This window comes from Aspergillus pseudotamarii, assembly GCF_009193445.1.
Source record: "Aspergillus pseudotamarii strain CBS 117625 unplaced genomic scaffold BDV38scaffold_8, whole genome shotgun sequence".
Lineage (NCBI taxonomy): Eukaryota > Fungi > Ascomycota > Eurotiomycetes > Eurotiales > Aspergillaceae > Aspergillus > Aspergillus pseudotamarii.
The window spans coordinates 520953-538735 of NW_022475022.1; the positions used below are offsets into that span (position 1 = coordinate 520953).

Here is a 17783-nt window from a genome sequence, read left to right on the forward strand (position 1 = left end):
TCCTTCAAGCCTCTCGCCCTCCGCAACAATAGACGAGCTTCTCGTTTGCTTGTGGAGCTGTTGGGCAAGATCTCGCGCTGCAGCGAGGTACTCTGAAGATGCACCTGATTGGGCACCGCAGCTGCATACCACTAAGTAGCAGGATTGGCGTGGATACTGTCCTTTTGAGGCAATCACAAAACGCAAATGACAAGCTGCGCCATATCTGTGTACGCACATACCTTGGGAGAAAAGCAAGATCTACAGAGATGCTCTGTCGGAGTTGAAGAAAATACAGCTTTTGTGTAGCACATGTCGTGATATGAGCATGTTGCTGTTCAGGAATGAAGCCGCAGCATCGGACATTATTCCTCCTTGATGTATAGGAAGAGCCAAGTTAATTTCCAGTTAACTTGGACTTGATGTCCTATATATAGACTCATGTATTCCCACGAGAATAATAATTAAGCTTCTGTTTGCAATACAACAGGTCTGGCCTTCTACCACAACGTATGAGCTGCCTTCCTTATCCTTGACGGACTTTAGGCGCGTATCGCCAGGCTGACAGGATCAAATCTAATTAGAAGTATTTCGAGTATTCTTCAGCACGCCACACGTTATAAGGCAAATATCCGAGGCTCTCGAGTCGACTTCTAATTGGCCAAATCCATCCAGAGCCCAGTGGAAGACAAAAGTCGCCGAAGTGCCCCATCGCTCGGGGCAATGGTGCTGCCGAGCGCAACCAAATCATTGGCCTGGACAGTCCTTTTGGGGGACATCTCCGAAACCAAAACCGGCGGCCTGTTGTCGGCGGCAGCCCAGATTAGCAGAGACAGATACATCGGCTGGTGGCGGAAACTTTTCAGGAGTTCGTTCAGTAACCGGGAAAGACCCCCTTGATCCACTGATCGGAATGTCATCCTGGTGTTAAGGCGGCTTCGATCCTTCCCTTGATAAAAGCCGAGACACGGAGGAGGTACAGATGACATTGCGCAGGAATATTAGCCCGTACCTTATTTCGTGGATAAGGGTTTTGAGCTCTGACGAAGTTTCTGTTCCTAGCCGACAATACACCAATCCTCGCCTTGCGGCCGCAGAGTAACATTGGTAAGCTTCCCGGTCAGCCCCAATCTCAGAATTGTGCACGAGTAAGTATTCTCTTGTGAATGGAATAGATTTTCTTAAGGTCCCAGAGTGCCACTTTTTCCATATTATGATCCCGTTGGGGGCCCGTAGGTAGCCCTAGCTACAGTACCACTCCATTCTGCCATCGCACCTAATAACTTTACATAACTCACAAACTTTACGTTGCGTTAGACAGTATTAGTGGAACCGGAATTTCCTACACTGTTAATTTTGATTTCTAATCAACAGCCGAGCCACTACCTACCAGTCAACTCAGAATCTCGAATTATATAACCTTGCTCACTCCACTCTTCAGGTAGTTGCAATCATCCTCAGTCCTCAGAATCCAGTACAACATCTTTCAGAATGTCATCCGAGCAGATCTTTGTCCAAGTTGTCTATCCCACGTCAGCCGCATCTACCTTCAATATGGAGTATTACCTCAACCACCATATCCCACTGGTCAAGAAACGCTGGGGACCACAAGGCTTACAAAGCTGCTCCGTCGTCACCGGAGACAAGGATGCAGGGTACCACGTGCAAGCCACGATGGTTTGGAAGAACCGGGCATCATATGGAAACATGACGGGTGTGGAGGAAGTGAGGGGAGACGTCAAGAACTTTACCGATGTGGCGCCGTATCGATGGGTTGGCTCTATTGTTTACCAGGAAGTATTGACGGAGTCGGAAACCAGGGGACTTTGAGATCCCAGTTCTGGCACAAAGTGTTGGAAATTGCTCCTTAGGAGTTCCGTGACAGCGTTCGTGCAGTTGGCCTCCAGGACCGCCAAAAAGAGAAATTAGAATTTCGCGCACTCAGATCTGTCTTACCTCTTCAATAATATGTTCCTCATTGCGAGGTATATGTTACGGGCTCGGGTCCTGTATTGACTATTCTATTCTCATACACTATATTAGTTGAATCCCTTGACAACCTGGCTCGTTCATCTATGCATGACGATGGAGACAACAGATTTGCCTCAAATTTTTTACACCAGTATATGACGTTATAGTTTCTTCTGGTAAGCATGGATAGGTGGAATTATGAGTCGAGTCCCGTAGAGAAAATGGAATCCCATTTAACGTTATGTTACTTGCACAATAAAACACCTATCCTTTGATTTCGCTTTCTTGTCACGTCGTGATGTTGCAGCAACTGATGGCACATGCCCTTCCCGTTGCGGAGCTCGATAACGGGCACATTTTTGCCTAGTCGGAAAACCCCCACAGGAGTCGGGCTTATTAGTGATCCCAACTTTCACTGTACTGAAGATTGTTATAAAGCCTCACTCCCGGATGGTCTTTGGCGACTTGATTGCTTGTTATTTGCGGCCCGGTCGTCCCTGCTACTTTCACACCAACGAGACTGAAGACACTGGGAATACAAAATGGGGGGTTACGAACTTCAGGTCCTGGACAAACAAGACTTTTCGCAGCAGTATATCTTATCTTTGCCAATCAATCACCCATTCCCAGCTTTACCCCAATCGTCAGTGAGGGTAAGATCGGAAATATTATCCCTGACAGTCAACAATACAACATATGCGAAGCTGGGCAGTTTCTTTGGCTGGTGGGATGTCCATCCGTTACCGAATGGGATACCGGAGAGTTTCAGTGACTCGCAACGGTATGGAAGGATATCGGCGTGGGGATTCGGCCGGGTAATCGAAAGTAATTACAGCCCACTGCCTATGAATAGTGTGGTTTTTGGTTACCTTCCCATTGCAAGTCTTCCCGTCGATTTGTCACTTGTCCAGTCCAAGGACACAAAGCAGGCACTGGAAGTCAGTCGCTATCGTGCTCGATTGCTGCCAATATACAATCGCTATTTATTATTCTCCGCCTCTGAAATGGAGGGCTTTTCCAGAGACTTCCTTGGATGGAGTTCCCTGATGCGAGTACTGTTCCAGACATCATGGATGCTTAACAAGTTCCTTTTTGCTTGGGATGAGACAGTACTGGCCAAACCATCTAATGGAGCTTCTCATTGGACTATGAATGATGCCAATGTTACAAACGCTGTTGTCATACTGCTTTGTGCTTCTGGAAAGACCGCATTGTCTTTGGCACATCAATTCCGGCAAAATCGCCCACGGACCGCACAACCGAGAATGATTCTCGGAGTCACGTCTGCAGAATCCAAAGCTTTCACCAAAGCTACGGGGTTTCACGATGATGTTGTTCAGTACAACGCGATATCTCCTAGTCTCATCAGCAGTCTCAGAATTGATGACGGCACTAAGGTGGTACTCTGTGACTTCGGTGCCCGGGGTGAAACCTTCCAATCTTGGTTCAACACCCTGAAGCCGGTTTGCAAGACTCTCGTTCCACTTGGAATCGGCGACACACCGCAAACAGAGTCGCCAGAGGATCTACGTACTAGATTCGCCCAAAGCGCTTCTTTGGGTAAGGAGCAGGTCAACGCTTCTGATCTCTCAACGGTGGCAATGGCATCAATCGGGGAGGAAAAGTATCGTCAAGAACTCGAAGAGGCCTGGGGAGCATTTTTGGGGTCTGGAGCACTTCCCAGGGTATCTCTCGAATGGGGTGCTGGAATGAGCGCAGTTGAGAAGGTGTGGGACATGTTTTGTCGTGATAGGATTGAAAGCAGGAAAGGCTATATCTTCCAGATATAGATTCAGATATTGTTTGACACACTCGCTTGGAAGGGGGTGAATGTCAATGTCTTGTATTTTTATCCTCGTCTAGATACAAGCAAAAATAAATACAGCAATTTCTATGAACGATACTTATTGTGTCAATTGGTTCATTCTTTTCACCGCCACTAGGTGAGGCAGCTCTATCTTCTTTTCACCGGTCCAGTGAGAGATGCTTTGGAACTCCTTCAGTCACATAAAAGCCGTAATCGTGGCTTACCAGCCCACCCACAACGTAGAAAGTCGGCCCTTCTATCAATTACCATTTATCATAAACCCCCGCAGAAAGTCCACCAAACGAACGTACTGTATCATGGTGGACTGATGGTTACGGGCATGTGCAGATATTGAAGCATCCCATTGGAATATAATGATATGGGTAATCTAGCTGGATTTCCCTAGTAGAGCATTCTCAGATATTAGGAGTCGCTGGACTATTAATTTAATTGTTACACTGTATCATATTGGTGTAGATATCGAACAAAACTTTGAAGAGTACTTCTTACTGTTTGCTACTGGTAATATATAACTTCTTCTACACGACCTCGAGATGTGTTATTGATATCCAAGATAAGGGGCCACTGTATGTAGATTGCTTTAGGACAGTAATCGTAAAAATGGCGTTACAGTCTTAACAGCCACTTTTGTTAGAGATAACACACTTTCGTCACGTATCTTGTGTATGAGCTGCCTCATGAAACAGCATGCTTATAAAAGCCTCCAAATTAACTGGCAGCCTTGCTCCGAGAGTAAATCATTGATTGGGTAAGGTCATTCGCTGGAAATGCCGCGTTCAGTGCCGATTAACGTCGTTCCCTGCCATCTCGTACTACCGATTTACTCTGAGTATAGATAAATTCATACAATTTATATATTATCATAAATGTTCTACCAAGAAACCAAGTAGTATTATGTTCTCGTTGTTCATATATACCCACTTGAAGTATCGATATCACAGTTATTATGGTGTTTGGGGTGTATGGGACCGCCGGGTGTACGAGACGACCGGATGATTATTGATCTTATTAAGTATGTCTCCGAGCTGTTTACCTCAACGTGCACCATTACCAATCATACCTCTGGTGGAGATACCCTAGTTCCCGCGCACCTCTCACAAACAAACCGATGATGACTCTAACGGGTTCATATAATGTTCTGGCTACAGGTCTACACTATATAAAGGCACTCAGTGGACCTGATCTTGCTGCCCGCATTAACAAATATTTCTGGCGTCCAAAAGAAAATGGCTCCCAAAGTTCTCATTGTGCTAACCTCGCAGGACAAAATTCCTGCTACTAGGCACCCTACTGGATGGTTCTTGGTATGTATCACACAGGACGATCACCCTCTGTTTTCATAAAGAGACTAACAACCACAGCCTGAGTTTGCTCACCCGTGGGAGGTCCTTCACCAGAAGGTTGATGTCGTTATCGCCTCGCCGAACGGAGGTGAGGCACCTCTTGACCCTGGCTCGATCACAATGTTCGAGGAAGATGCTGTATCAGTTAAATTTCTGAAAGAGCAAAAGAGTCTTTGGCAACGTACTGTCAAGCTTTCAGATGTCTTGCCCAGAGTCTCTGGTTTTGACGCTCTCTTCTACGTTGGCGGTCATGGACGTGGGTAATTCTCCGAAATTGGTTACTACTAGATGATAACTTGATCAGCTATGTTCGACCTTCACTATGACCAAACCTCTCTTGCTTTGATTCAAGCTTTCAGCGCAGCTAAGAGACCTGTATCTGCGGTCTGCCATGGTCCCACTGTATTTGTCAAGGCCACAACCCGCTCTGGAGAGCCGTTACTTTCGCACGCCACTGTCACTGGCTTTTCCAATGTCGAGGAAGACCAGGCAGCCATGACGGAGTTCATGCCTTATTCGCTTGAGGACGAGTTGAACAAGGTCAGCGGAGGTGGGTATGTCAAGGCTGACAAGCCATGGGCAGAGAAGGTGGTCGTTTCCAAAACTGTGGATGGAGCCATCTTGATCACTGGTCAAAACCCTGCCAGTGGGGCGCGTGTGGGTGAGGCGATTTTGGAGGCATTGAAAATCTAAGTTTATTGCCGCACCATGAAGTTCTTTCCCCTTGAGCTATTTGTGGAAGTACTGTCCGCATGCGTGTGAAAAACGAGGGCCTCCCCGGCTTCGGTTTTCATGAAGCAGCATTTGGTCCCGCTTTTCAATCAAGTGAATACGATTGCAGCATTCTGGTGGGAGTTCTGAACTTCGTGTCTCGACCATTGTGCTGTACCGGTGAAAACGATATCTATATATGTAGTTAGAAAACAGAGACTTTAGATACTATCTCCCACATCATTCAGCACCTATACAGGTGAACTGGTTAATAGATTTGATACGATATTGTTACTCACTAGCAAGATGTAGGGAACAGCGATACTAATCTATGTCCAGGTAAACATAGTAAAGGACGGTGGTAGATAAATACATGGTTTATTATAACCCACACGACCCAGAATCACCATCGCATGTTCTGGTTTCCGTTTGGAGTGGGCTCGACTATGACGTGATTCGTGATTCTATATTCATTGTGGAGGCCACAACGAGTACTCGGGTTAAGCAATACCCAGCTAATAAGACTTAGTGTTAAGTTGTAGGGGAGACTACAGCTCGCCTCCCTTCATACGCATTGCAAGAGAATTGGCCTGTCACGATAATCCCCATGGCACACCCAGTATTTCGATATACGATGCAACATAGGAAGAAGAACGCGACAGGGGTAGTGGCGCATTATGGGTTGAACTCTGCGAGTCATAGAAGAGAGGTGATAATTAAGAACATACTGTCTTAGCAATCGCGGGGAGTAGGACGAGGTCTCGATGACCGTACCACTCGACGAAGGGGACCGCTGATAATGGATACGCTATCGATTAAGGATCTCATCTGATTAGCAAACCTGAGGAAATGACAAGGGTTTCCCGTTTCCCTACATCCGGGGATAGAGCTTCTAAGTCTAGACAGTCTGGAGAATAAACCGTTACGGAAATTTTCTGACCATCTGCACATCTCCACGCAATTCCATCCCGGAAGTGGGTTGAGGATCAGATTATTGCACTCGTCACACGTGGGGGGAAAGTCTTCCTACGCGGATACAAAATGGCCATAATCATACGCATAGGTCATAGCCGCAATAGTGGACAACCAGGGGTCAGGGCATCAAGTGTTTATCATTGTTATGTTATTCTGAAACTCGTAAACGGCGACTTTATTTCAAGTCGTCGTGGGGTACTTCACATGAGCACTTCTTCTTATCAACAAGCTCGATGACTCCGTGGTCTTCCAGCAGTTTCAAGCCACCCTCGTAGTAAAACTGCAAGCCATAACCTGGTTGCCCAAAGTAAGGTGCGATTGGCCCACCCGTAACGTTAAAGCTTGTGACGACCCTCCATACCCAGTAGTTGTACTCCGGACTGTTGGGATACTTGTTCAAGTTGCTTGGCGGAATGGATCTCCAGGCGAAAGGAGTACCCCTTGGTGCTAAGTAGCCTCCATATTGAGTTCCGAACCGATCAAGCTCCATTCCTTCCTCAAGGGTGTATTCTGTCGTAACGGGGACGCCAACCGAGTCCAACAGTGCACCGTCCTTCTCGGGATAATCGTATTGCTTGCCACTAGGCGCAAATTCTAGGAGGAAGTCCTTCGGGCAGTAATTCCCAAGAGGATTATATCCGTGGAACATCTCAGACCACTCGGGGTCTTCCACTGCCGTAAGGATCTTAGGCCCCAGGAATTTGTTATTGCACAGCGCATCGGGGGTGCCGGTGCTAGGAACGCCTTTGCAAGGAGTTCTACCGCATCTTCTCCCAAGAGAAGACTAGCAAGGTCAGTATCTCAGCTATGGAAGCTATTAACACTCGTGATTTCTGGTGGGAGTACCTCGACTGTTTGTGCAGAATCTTCAAACGGCAATGATAAAGCTCCAAATGGGAGCAAAAGTAGTGCTAGCGAGGCATACATCTTGTTCGAGTTTGAGTGTTCACGGGGATACGACCACAACAGTGAAAAACTAAGGGCGTTCTCAGGTCTGGCGGTGGACGCCGGACAGATTTATAACCCACGACCATGCGAGTTCGGCCAATGTTTCGCCCGTAGTGGGACTGGGTATCGTGTAAGCTGTTCCGTGCAAGGCAAGGAGTCGCCTGGGCGATGACGCCCTGTCAAGCTGTCTCGACTTTCCCCACACGTGTTCTGGATGCCAACCGAGTAGCCGAAATTCATTGGATCATTTGGATCATTGAATGGAACCATACATGACTAAGGGTTGTGCCGGCCCATGCGACTTCTCCAATCAACATTTCCACTTCTCCCAGCGGAGTTGGGCGCACGAACACGATGAGCAGCTCAGAATCAATAGTTCTGCAGCCAAGACTACTGATCAGCGAACCGCCAAGGGCAAAGCTCCAGCCCTGCCCTGCCAAGCAAATCGTGAGACGTGTCGACACCGTCGGTTTTCTAACCCCAGGGATAACTCAGCTTTGGGACGAAGAGCATGCTGTGATAGGCGGTATAGTACATAGCTGTCTGGTTGTCTGGTTGCAATGTCAACTCTCACTTTCTCCGTCAAGATAGAGAACACCTGCCGATCACCAGAGTCTTCCCGAAAACAAATCTCGAAGTGGATCCGTAAGTTCGATTTCGCGGTCTCCACAGTTCAGCTGTCCCTCATTTTTCCTTTTTTGGGTTCGTTTATCTTCATTTCCCGCCAGGCAGTGGAGATGCCAATCCACTACTCCGTGTTTTGTCCACTATTTCTCACACCGCTTGTAAATCTGCAGATTCTGTTCATACTTACTCGATCTGTCGATGCCCCTTTTCGGCTGGTCATTGTTTTTCTTCCTGTCCAGTTTTTATTAGTGATTCCATAACATCAAAGCTGAAAATTAGACTTTCCGAGAAGGTCAAAGTGCATCTTTCGTGGTTCCATACAATCCACCTGCGGCAATTGTCCGGGATAATTGAACACGCCCAGAGTCCGGCGGTTTTCATTGCCGAGCATGGAGTACTATAATCATAGACACCGCGACTACTGACTCCTGACACGAAGGGGGGAAATTTTATGAAAGATGGGAACCCACATAACTGCAAAAGATCGACGATTACCAAGCCCACCGATGCGATAACTATCCCGACGGGTCTCAAATCCCCTCGTATCCTGTAAGCATGCAATACCTGGGAAATTGGGAATGCAACACAAGCACTCCGTCTATGGAGTATGCCCCGCATTCTTTAAATATATCAAGCTAAAGTCGAACTGTCACAAAATGTCAGTATGCAGGTACAACATTTTCATCACACTCGACGGAGAATGGGTGGAGTCACTCCGTGGATCGTCGTACCTCCTCAGCTGCTACGTAGCACACAAACTATGCAATAGCAACCCACCTATGATATTCCACTGTCGTAGTAGTTAAGAGCATTGTATGAGTAATCGGGACGTATCTGCCCTTCTCATATGCTCACTACCTACATGATTATCGTTATCATAGCTACTATCACTTGCTAACCTTCATAACCAACAAAAGTTGGCCATGATGTATGCCAGTAGCGAACATATGTACGCTGATTGGACAGTATGCTCTGTTAGCCCCTCACCACTGGCGCTTAGAACCTGTGGGACACGGAGATGAATGTGTCCCGCATATACTCTGTATAATATGGGGTCTCTTTTTGTAAGCTGGATCCGTGTTGCAAGGTAAACAATGATACTAATATTCCAAAGAGTACCTAGAAAACTACACCAATCCTAATACCTCTACGTAAACAAAGTAGCTCCTGAGCGAGATCTGCCAGGTTTCCTATGGAGATGACCTACACGATGAACAGTGTCGTGAGGAAGAAATCGTTGTAGGAAGGTGCTAGACCCATGTGAGCACAATATTTGACACTAACTATAGACGTAGAATATGGATTAATCAGTGCGCTTTATTGGTGTGTTTCTGTTTATAGCCACTGAGATTAACATGTTTGTTCATTGGAAGCTTCACTGTTCCCCAGATACAAGAGAACAAATATGCTTTCCGGCCTAAATGAGAGTCTAGACATGTTTTAAAGATGTATGTTAAGTTGCTTACTACTATCAAGTAAGTAAATAGACAAGACCAAGACAAGATATTTTCGAGCTTTTCAGACCGCTCTCTTTACGAACTATGTAGCCTATGCATAATTACAACAGCACATATTGATGGCCACGGATGGTATACACAAAAACCTCTCCATCTTGTTCTACTATCAACCACAAAGATAACGTCACTGGTAAAATGGCTTCTGCCGAATCAACGCGGTCCCAACCTCAAAGTCATGACCAAAGATGAGTGTAGCCGAGTATAGCCTCTGCAACCGCCGGACAAAATTCGTACTATCCATCCAGCTCTTGTGGTCACGTAGCAACCATCCTTGCGCATGATTATTTTCGTAGTTCTCCCGCACATGGAACTGGTCCGTGGTCCAGATAAATGTTCCGTCCTGCGGCAAGTTGACCTGCATGATACACAGACCCGGCGTATGGCCCGGGCATAGATGCAGAGTTATTCCTGTGCACAGATCTAACTGCGAGTCGTTGAAGGTTTGCCAATTCAGGGACCCGTCTAGTGGGAGATAGTCCGGACTAGAGTTTGTCAGTATATCGGGACGTAACAGAGCAGATATGCAAGAGAGGAATAACGGACAGGTAGGAACCCCCTTCTGCCTTCGTCCCTGCTCCCCAGCAAGCATGTTTGAACTCTCCCTCGTGTACGTAAATCGGGACATCCGTGTTGAGGAAATGTTCCAGGCCGCCGGCGTGGTCGAGATGTAAATGCCCCATAATGACTGCTTTGACATCTTTAATATCGTACCCGGCTGCTTTGATGGCAGCCGGAAGACGATGGTGAGGCTCATAACGTGTGCGGGGAAAGACGTCCGCACTCGCAGGGTTCCATTTCTGTTATACTCCTTAGCATCTTCCCAAAATCTGTCTCAAAACCATGCATACAATCTCAATATCTTCTGCACATCCTGTCTCGAACAGAATCAGCCCCATTTCCGGGTGATCAATGAGACCCGCAAGCATCATCAAATCTCGCCATTTCCGGGGCGGTTGGGGATTGCTGGCAGTGGCCGAGCCCCCTGCCATGAACAGCCTGATTCTATTATTAGCCTTCGTCGAGTCTGGAGGGGTCTGTGTGCACTCACCATCCCTCGTCACAGCTGTGTGACCCTAAGTCCAGGAGATGCATTTTTGTTCCCTCCGGACAGGTATAGGCGGGGATGGCCGCCTTGGCCAGTTGCCTAGAACTCATCGCAGAGATTGAGGTCTGCTGTACCGGTGCTAGCAGTTTGTTGGGATTTGTGTGTATGTGACTTGGGGTCAATTTAACCGCTTGCTTGGTGCGGGGTAAATGTCGCTCAATAGCCGTAATATTGCGTTGTTCGACCCCGAGTGGAGTCGTCCTTTCTCTTCCTCCCGCTGTGATGATGCATGTAATCTTGTTATCTCCAATCAAATAGTACCTATTTATACAATGTACTGTTGCTGGTCCTGTCTTCCAACTCAATTCGTTCCACTTGCCGGAAAACGATTCCAAATCATGTGGTGTTTTGTTGGATACTTCCGGACATTCTGTCCCTGTGAATTTTTCAAGTTTTATATCAGCAACCATTTGGGGCGAATCAGGCACAATTATCAGAAAATTACCATTTATGCTAGCGATGCCTTTTCCGGCTTAATTATATATGTTTGATGTACTCTGAGATGAACTGGTTGAAATGCTGTTGGTTCGTGTACATACTCCTTCAACTTTATTCGGCCTCTGTCCAGGACCAGGATTAAAATGTGCAGCACAAGGTGATGGCATTGCCGTAATCACTTTTCACTGCCATTGGATATTCGAGACAGCTACTTTGGAGGGTAGAAGACTATGTGCCACAGAATATCCTTCGCGACTAAAGATATCATTGTAGGGACGCCCTTAGCCTACAGCCAGAACAGTGAGATGGACTGCACTACCTTTCCGTCAAAGCTCCTGACCAACTCAAGGCTTAGAACCGAAGGTAGAGGCCAATGGATCATACCTTGCAGACTTGAAGACAGCCTCGGTCTGCGTTCTCCTCACACCAACATTGCCCTCATCAAATATAGGCAGGCACACAACATCATTGAGCAGCACCCCATATTGAGATTTTGCCTGGTATGCTTGAATCCCAACGGCATTCATGCCTTCCACACTGCACGGCATTTTCGGAGCAAAATATCTTGGCTAGATGCGCCGCTTCGGCCGCTTCAGGCAGTCGCCCCAAGGCAGAGCAAGCTTTCCAAGTCAAAGTTCTACCAGCTTCACAGCGCACTTTCATCTTGATCAGCAAGTCAGCAGCGCTTTGCTTGTTGATGATAGGCTCTGAGCCGTTCCTCGTATCCGACTTGACAAACTGAAGTGTCATCTCAAAGCAGTGTCTCATTAATGCTACAGCCATTACTCCAACTAAGGCCGCCGAAGCAGTGGAAGCCACTTCAATGACCTCTACCCCAGTGCCGGGCATTTCAATGACCTTTTTAGCAACGAAGTTCCGGAATCGGATATACGGGCCAGACACAGCGCGGTGACCGATAGTTTCGGGGTGAGACAGAACCGCATACGCATCGGGGGAATTAGCTGCAACATCTTCTCTCGTCACTCAGAGAACCATCGTTTGCCCTTTGGCATCTGCCGTTGCGTATGGAACACCTTCACACCGACACGTAACGCACTGGATGTCAGCACCGCAGTCGTCCCACCCGGTGCAATTGGTTGCCCATAGCTGTTCATCGGCATTAACAAGTGCTTTAAAACAGATACTACTCTGTTCATCGCGTTACCTTCTCTCCATTGATAACCCATCTATTCTCAACCTTCCTCGCTGTAGTCCTTAGCCCCGTCGTCCCGTAATTAGCCGTCCCGCCCGGCTCAGAATGTACCAAACTCGCCAACGGCACCCCCCTTCCCGTCCGTAAATGGACTCAAATATCTTCTCTTCTGCGCATCTGTTCCCCCAATAAGGAGCGGGGATAAACCAAGCCCGGTTGCGAGGATAGTCAACGCCACGCTGACGTCAGTCGTATACAGCTCCTCGGTTAGTCAACGAGGCCGCACCCTAGGCCATTGTATTCAGCTGGCACCTGTGCTTGAACTAACCCCACCTTGACGGCTTCTTGGCAGAGGGGCCTGATGGCAGAGAACCTCGCTTGAGAAGTCGCATACAGGTTGCGGGCAGTTCCGAGATGCTTTGTAGCGAAGGAGCGCGCATGATCCCGGACTTTGGTCTGCGTATCAGATAACTCGAAGTCAATCATTCCGAGAGAGAGTTTAGTAGGATGTAGATTTAGTTGAATATGGGATGAGTTATAGGAAGTACAGATGGGATTAAATAAGCGCGATCTTGAGAAAGATCTGTTAGAAGAAAGTGTCCGTTTGGTTTAACGCTGGGAAAATGGCATCGGGGCTTTTGTGGCTGCATTCATGGACAGCTACTGGTATGTACGAATCGGAATTTGTCCCGTTGGCGCCTTGCTCTTTGTGGAGCAGATTAGCCCTCGTGCATGAAGTACTCGTAGGGGAGAAAAGATGATACGAACCGATGGACTTGGAGATCATTCCTTAAGGAAGAAGAATAGAGATCGTATAGGTTGGTGCTGTTTTCTTCTATGGAAGTAGCGCTCACCACTATTTACAACCGTCTTACGTTACTTTATAAATCTACCGTTGTTTATCTGTCACGCTATTCTTAGAACTGGATGGAAGACCTGCCCGGTTACCAGGTTCATTGCATGGTTACAACAATCATTCCGTAGACAAAATATCTTTGCATATTGGCTATTCAGCCAGACACCATAACTAGCCCATAGTCTTTCGGGGCTTGACTTGCAGAGGTCTATTTGCCCGCTTCAAAAATGATCTTCTGGGATTTCATCTGGTTGAAATCATCATACCTATAATCTGTCAGTGAACCGTCAGGTACCATGGGTCTAAGACCTACGCCTGAATCGCCTGCGACAAAGGCCGAATATCACCAACCATGAAGCTACAGAAACGTTAGCCATACCACCATTCAAGCGAAGCCAAGACCCTACCTCAAAGAGTCCTGCTTCCGAATCAGAAACTCCAAAGCATCCTCAAAGATACCTAATCACCAGTCAACATAACTCTACACTGAAAGGGCGGATACATACTGCGAACAGGACACCGTCCCATCTGAATCTGCAGATTCTTCCCGTACGCCTCATTGCCCGTCCAGGGAATCTCCCCATTATGAACACCAATGCTCGAGATGCGACCCCACGGCCTTAGGTTGTCAAACGCCATACGCAAAGCATCACTATGCCCAACGACTTCAATGGCAACATCTGCCCCACGACCCTCGGTAAGATCCTTCACTCGCTGCTTCAAACCCTCAGCATCAGTCTGGAAGTTCCACGGCTCGGCCCCCAAACTCTTCGCCAACTCCAGCCGGGACGGAACACTATCAACCGCAATTACATGCTTCGGCCGATAATCCAGCGCACTGATCAACGCACAAAGTCCCACCGGTCCACAACCAAATAACAAGACCGTACTTTCTTCAATCGTCGCCTGATCCATTCCCTTGAACGCATTCCTGGCCGCGAAGAACCCCGTTGGCAGGATATCCGCCATCAGGACAAGTTTCTTCTCATCTACGGCCGCGGGAGCCGCGACAAGGGTTGAATCCGCGGACGGAACACGCGCGTAATCAGCCTGTCCGCCGTCCAGCATCGCCGAGCCGTAGAGCTTGCCTTTTGCGCAGCGCGAGGAGCATTTTCGGGCACAGTAGAAGCATTCGCCACAGTTGACGGTGAACGGGGAGACGACGAGGTCGCCGACTTTAAAGCCGCGGACCGCGGAGCCGACTTCGACGATTTCGCCGGTGAATTCATGGCCCATTACGAACCCCGTGCCGGATGGTTGGTGGCCGCGGAAAACATGGAGCTCACTGTTGTTATCTTAAGTTTTGGTCCCTTTGATAAGGAAATACATGGGGCTTACCTGCCGCATAGCGCCGTATAGCGTACTTTGACGATAACGTCGGTGGGTTCCTGGATCTGTGGGACGGGCCGCTGCTCTAGAGCGACCTGGAGAGGACCTTGGAAGACTACAGCCTGCATGGTGGATATTGTGTGGTTCGTTGTGTGGTACTAGAGATTGTGGTGTTGGGAGTTGGGAGTCTAGTGTGAGATGAACAACTACTTACTCCTCCTCTCGATCACCCCACTTGAGGGGGCACAACAGCCTCGGCTGTGACATCCGCATGTTCACTGTGTCACGCCTGTTTGTTTGCAGTGTTTTCCTAGAACCAGGCTTCGTCTGATTGTTCGGAGAATATTGTATTGGTGGGTTATTGTCTTTTCTTCGTGTCCAGGCTTTGATGCTTTGATAGCCATACCTACTACTACATAGCATGTATTTTAGCGCTGACTTAATCTCTTTCACTCTTAAGTGTTATAATACGTATATCATTCTCTTCGTTCCGTTTTCTTTTTCCTTTTCTGCTTTCAGGTTCATAAGTAATAATGCTCCCGATACTTTATCAATATATAGTATGCACGCAAAATAAATAGTAATAACAAACACCTTACCTGATAATATAATCCAACCTAGATCAACCTTCAAAATATATAGGAATCAACCCACCACTAGCACAAATAGACTTAATACCCAAATTCTATGCATAATCCCTCTCTAATACAAGATAAGTAAAAGTCCATTAAACAACAGTTCCAAAATAGAACCAAATCCAGAACCAAATCTTCACTCAAACAATCTTCGTTCGGACCGGGGTAGATCTCCGATCTACCACATGTGATTGGCCAACGGCCCTCCTCGCCTCGGCATTGAACAGCTTCCATGCGGGGACCTCGATCCGAACGGGGCCCCGAAACATCAACCCATATAGAGTAACTTTTAATTATTATATCCAACCCACAATCCACTTCTCACTGAACCCAACCTATATCATCTCTCACCATACTGTTTATAGACAATAATAAATCAATCCAATAGAAGGGAAGAAAAGAGAGAAAAGGAGGAAAAAAAATGTCCCCCACCAACTCCCCCAACCCCATCCCCTTCTCCGAACCTCCCTACCTCCGCAACCTCCCAAGCCCTTACTACACAGAAGGCCATCTGCGGTTCCAAAAAGCCTGCCGTGCATTCCTGTGGGAGAACCTGATCTCGCACGCCGCAGAATGGGAGAAGGATGGTCACGTTCCCGAGCATGTCTTCGAGACCTTCTGCAAGCATAACATGTTGCTGCCAAATCTGCCGGCGCCGTTGCCTGTCGATTGGTTGAAGAGATTGGGCATTCATGATATTTTGGGTGTTAGGGTTGAGGATTGGGATTATCTTTATACGGGCATTTACTGTGATGAGGTTTGTTCTCTTTTTTTTTTTTGTTTTTGGTTCTTCTCTTCCATTTCTGTGGTGTATGCGCATGGAGAAACATTCCACTACGTTGTCCCTTCCATGAAAAGATCCAATACTAATGAGAAAAACAGATGGCCCGATCAGGTCTTGCAGGCCCAGGCACGAGTCTAAGTGCCGGCTTCGCGTTCGGAATCCCGCCCGTCCTCAAATACGGGAGTCGGGAACTGCAAGAGCGTGTGCTGCCTGACATGCTCACCGGCCGGAAGCGCACCTGTATAGCCATTACCGAGCCCGAGGCGGGTAGTGACGTGGCTAATATTACGACCACGGCGACTAAGTCTGCTGATGGGAAATTTTATATCATTAATGGGGCGAAGAAGTGGTATGTTTCTTTTCCTTTTTTTTTTTTTTTTTTTTTTTTTTTTTTTTTTTTTTTTTTTTTTTTTTTGATTCTTTGCTTCCTGGTTTTATGTGGTCTGTAGTGTGGAAAATCAGATATTAACTGAGAGATAGGATCACAAACGGTATCTGGTCCGATTACACCACGATGGCCGTGCGCACCGGCGGACCCGGCGCCTCGGGCCTGTCCGTGATGGTTGTACCCTTGAAGGGCTACCCCGGGGTGACCATGCGCCGAATTCACGTGTCGGGCACCAAAACCGCCGGAACAACCTACATCGAACTCGACGATGTCAAAGTGCCCGTAGGAAACCTGATCGGTCGCGAAGGCGACGGTATGCGAACCATCATGACGAACTTCAATCACGAGCGCCTGACCATCTCCGTGCAATGCACGCGACAAGCCCGTGTGGCGCTCTCCGCGGCCTTTGGGTACTGCATGAAGCGGGAGGCGTTTGGGAAGACGCTGATGGATCAGCCGGTTGTCCGACATCGGTTGGCGAAGGCCGGGGCGGAGTTGGAGACGGTGTCGGCGTGGATTGAGCAGATCCTGTATCAGCTGTGTAAGTTGGAGAAGGTGGAGGCGGATCGGTTGCTCGGGGGGGGTGACGGCGTTGGCCAAGGCGAAGGCGGCGATGGTGTTGAATGAGTGTGCGCAGTGTGCGGTTCTCTTGTTTGGAGGTGCTGGCTTGACGCAGGGCGGACAGGGTGAAATTGTTGAAGGTATGTTCTTTCTTTTTCTCTATTTTTTTTCCGCATCGGTTGGAGTTGATCGAGAATGGTTGACTGACTGGAACAGCTATTATGAGGGATGTCCCTGTGGCCAGGATTCCAGGTGGTTCGGAGGATGTTCTGCTGGACTTGTCTGTGAGGCAGCTTGTGAAGATTTACCAGACCCAGGAGAAGAAGTTGGGCCAGGCGAAGATTTAAGATGCTTGTATCACTTTTGTATCAGTTATGTTTATGTTATTTGGTATAGTTTCAGGTTATACATACAGAGATAACAGCTAGAAGCAAGATGGCAGTAGACAAGTGAAGTAGATACACTTATATTCACGTATCGAAACCACAGGATGTTGCCGAGTAATGGCATACTACGAATTGTCTACGGCGCACTTGAAAACAGACCATGCTCATCACAGCGCTTCTCACGTATCGGGAATGACAGCTCAACGGTGATCCTTGATAGGGAGATGGCGAATATAGTACTGCCTCGGC

General features: G+C 47.7%; 7 protein-coding genes across 7 annotated transcripts; 4 read left to right on the forward strand and 3 right to left on the reverse strand.

The window, feature by feature from the left end:
• Positions 1 to 1470: 1470 nt before the first annotated feature.
• On the forward strand, positions 1471 to 1809 carry BDV38DRAFT_279292 (uncharacterized protein; the record flags this gene model as incomplete). The annotated part of the gene is made up of 1 exon (XM_032058980.1): positions 1471 to 1809. One exon carries the CDS (start codon positions 1471 to 1473, stop codon positions 1807 to 1809), a length of 339 nt encoding a protein of 112 aa, XP_031917455.1.
• A 683-nt stretch (positions 1810 to 2492) lies between these two features.
• On the forward strand, positions 2493 to 3740 carry BDV38DRAFT_279293 (DUF2855 family protein; the record flags this gene model as incomplete). Its single annotated transcript, XM_032058981.1, has 1 exon — positions 2493 to 3740. The coding sequence occupies one exon, from the start codon at positions 2493 to 2495 to the stop codon at positions 3738 to 3740; it is 1248 nt and encodes a 415-aa protein (XP_031917456.1).
• A 1264-nt stretch (positions 3741 to 5004) lies between these two features.
• On the forward strand, positions 5005 to 5814 carry BDV38DRAFT_296900 (type 1 glutamine amidotransferase domain-containing protein; the record flags this gene model as incomplete). The annotated part of the gene is made up of 3 exons (XM_032063035.1): positions 5005 to 5082; positions 5140 to 5377; positions 5426 to 5814. The coding sequence occupies 3 exons, from the start codon at positions 5005 to 5007 to the stop codon at positions 5812 to 5814; spliced, it is 705 nt and encodes a 234-aa protein (XP_031917457.1).
• Positions 5815 to 6982: 1168 nt separating this feature from the next.
• BDV38DRAFT_279295 (TNT domain-containing protein) lies at positions 6983 to 7734 on the reverse strand (the record flags this gene model as incomplete). Its single annotated transcript, XM_032058982.1, has 2 exons — positions 6983 to 7591; positions 7654 to 7734. The coding sequence occupies 2 exons, from the start codon at positions 7732 to 7734 to the stop codon at positions 6983 to 6985; spliced, it is 690 nt and encodes a 229-aa protein (XP_031917458.1).
• A 2289-nt stretch (positions 7735 to 10023) lies between these two features.
• Positions 10024 to 13035, reverse strand: BDV38DRAFT_268627 (beta-lactamase-like protein; the record flags this gene model as incomplete). Its single annotated transcript, XM_032056811.1, has 5 exons — positions 10024 to 10381; positions 10443 to 10696; positions 11874 to 11939; positions 11986 to 12425; positions 12924 to 13035. 5 exons carry the CDS (start codon positions 13033 to 13035, stop codon positions 10024 to 10026), a joined length of 1230 nt encoding a protein of 409 aa, XP_031917459.1.
• A 436-nt stretch (positions 13036 to 13471) lies between these two features.
• On the reverse strand, positions 13472 to 14931 carry BDV38DRAFT_237805 (alcohol dehydrogenase family protein). Its single transcript, XM_032053626.1, has 5 exons — positions 14790 to 14931; positions 13958 to 14736; positions 13859 to 13910; positions 13765 to 13809; positions 13472 to 13717 (listed from the first exon to the last, which is right to left on the reverse strand). Exons 1-5 carry the CDS (start codon positions 14906 to 14908, stop codon positions 13660 to 13662), a joined length of 1053 nt encoding a protein of 350 aa, XP_031917460.1. The 5' UTR covers positions 14909 to 14931; the 3' UTR covers positions 13472 to 13659.
• Positions 14932 to 15327: 396 nt separating this feature from the next.
• Positions 15328 to 17495, forward strand: BDV38DRAFT_296904 (acyl-CoA dehydrogenase family protein; the record flags this gene model as incomplete). Its single annotated transcript, XM_032063036.1, has 5 exons — positions 15328 to 16172; positions 16298 to 16548; positions 16680 to 17142; positions 17189 to 17288; positions 17365 to 17495. Exons 1-5 carry the CDS (start codon positions 15837 to 15839, stop codon positions 17493 to 17495), a joined length of 1281 nt encoding a protein of 426 aa, XP_031917461.1. The 5' UTR covers positions 15328 to 15836.
• Between the last annotated feature and the right edge of the window lie 288 nt (positions 17496 to 17783).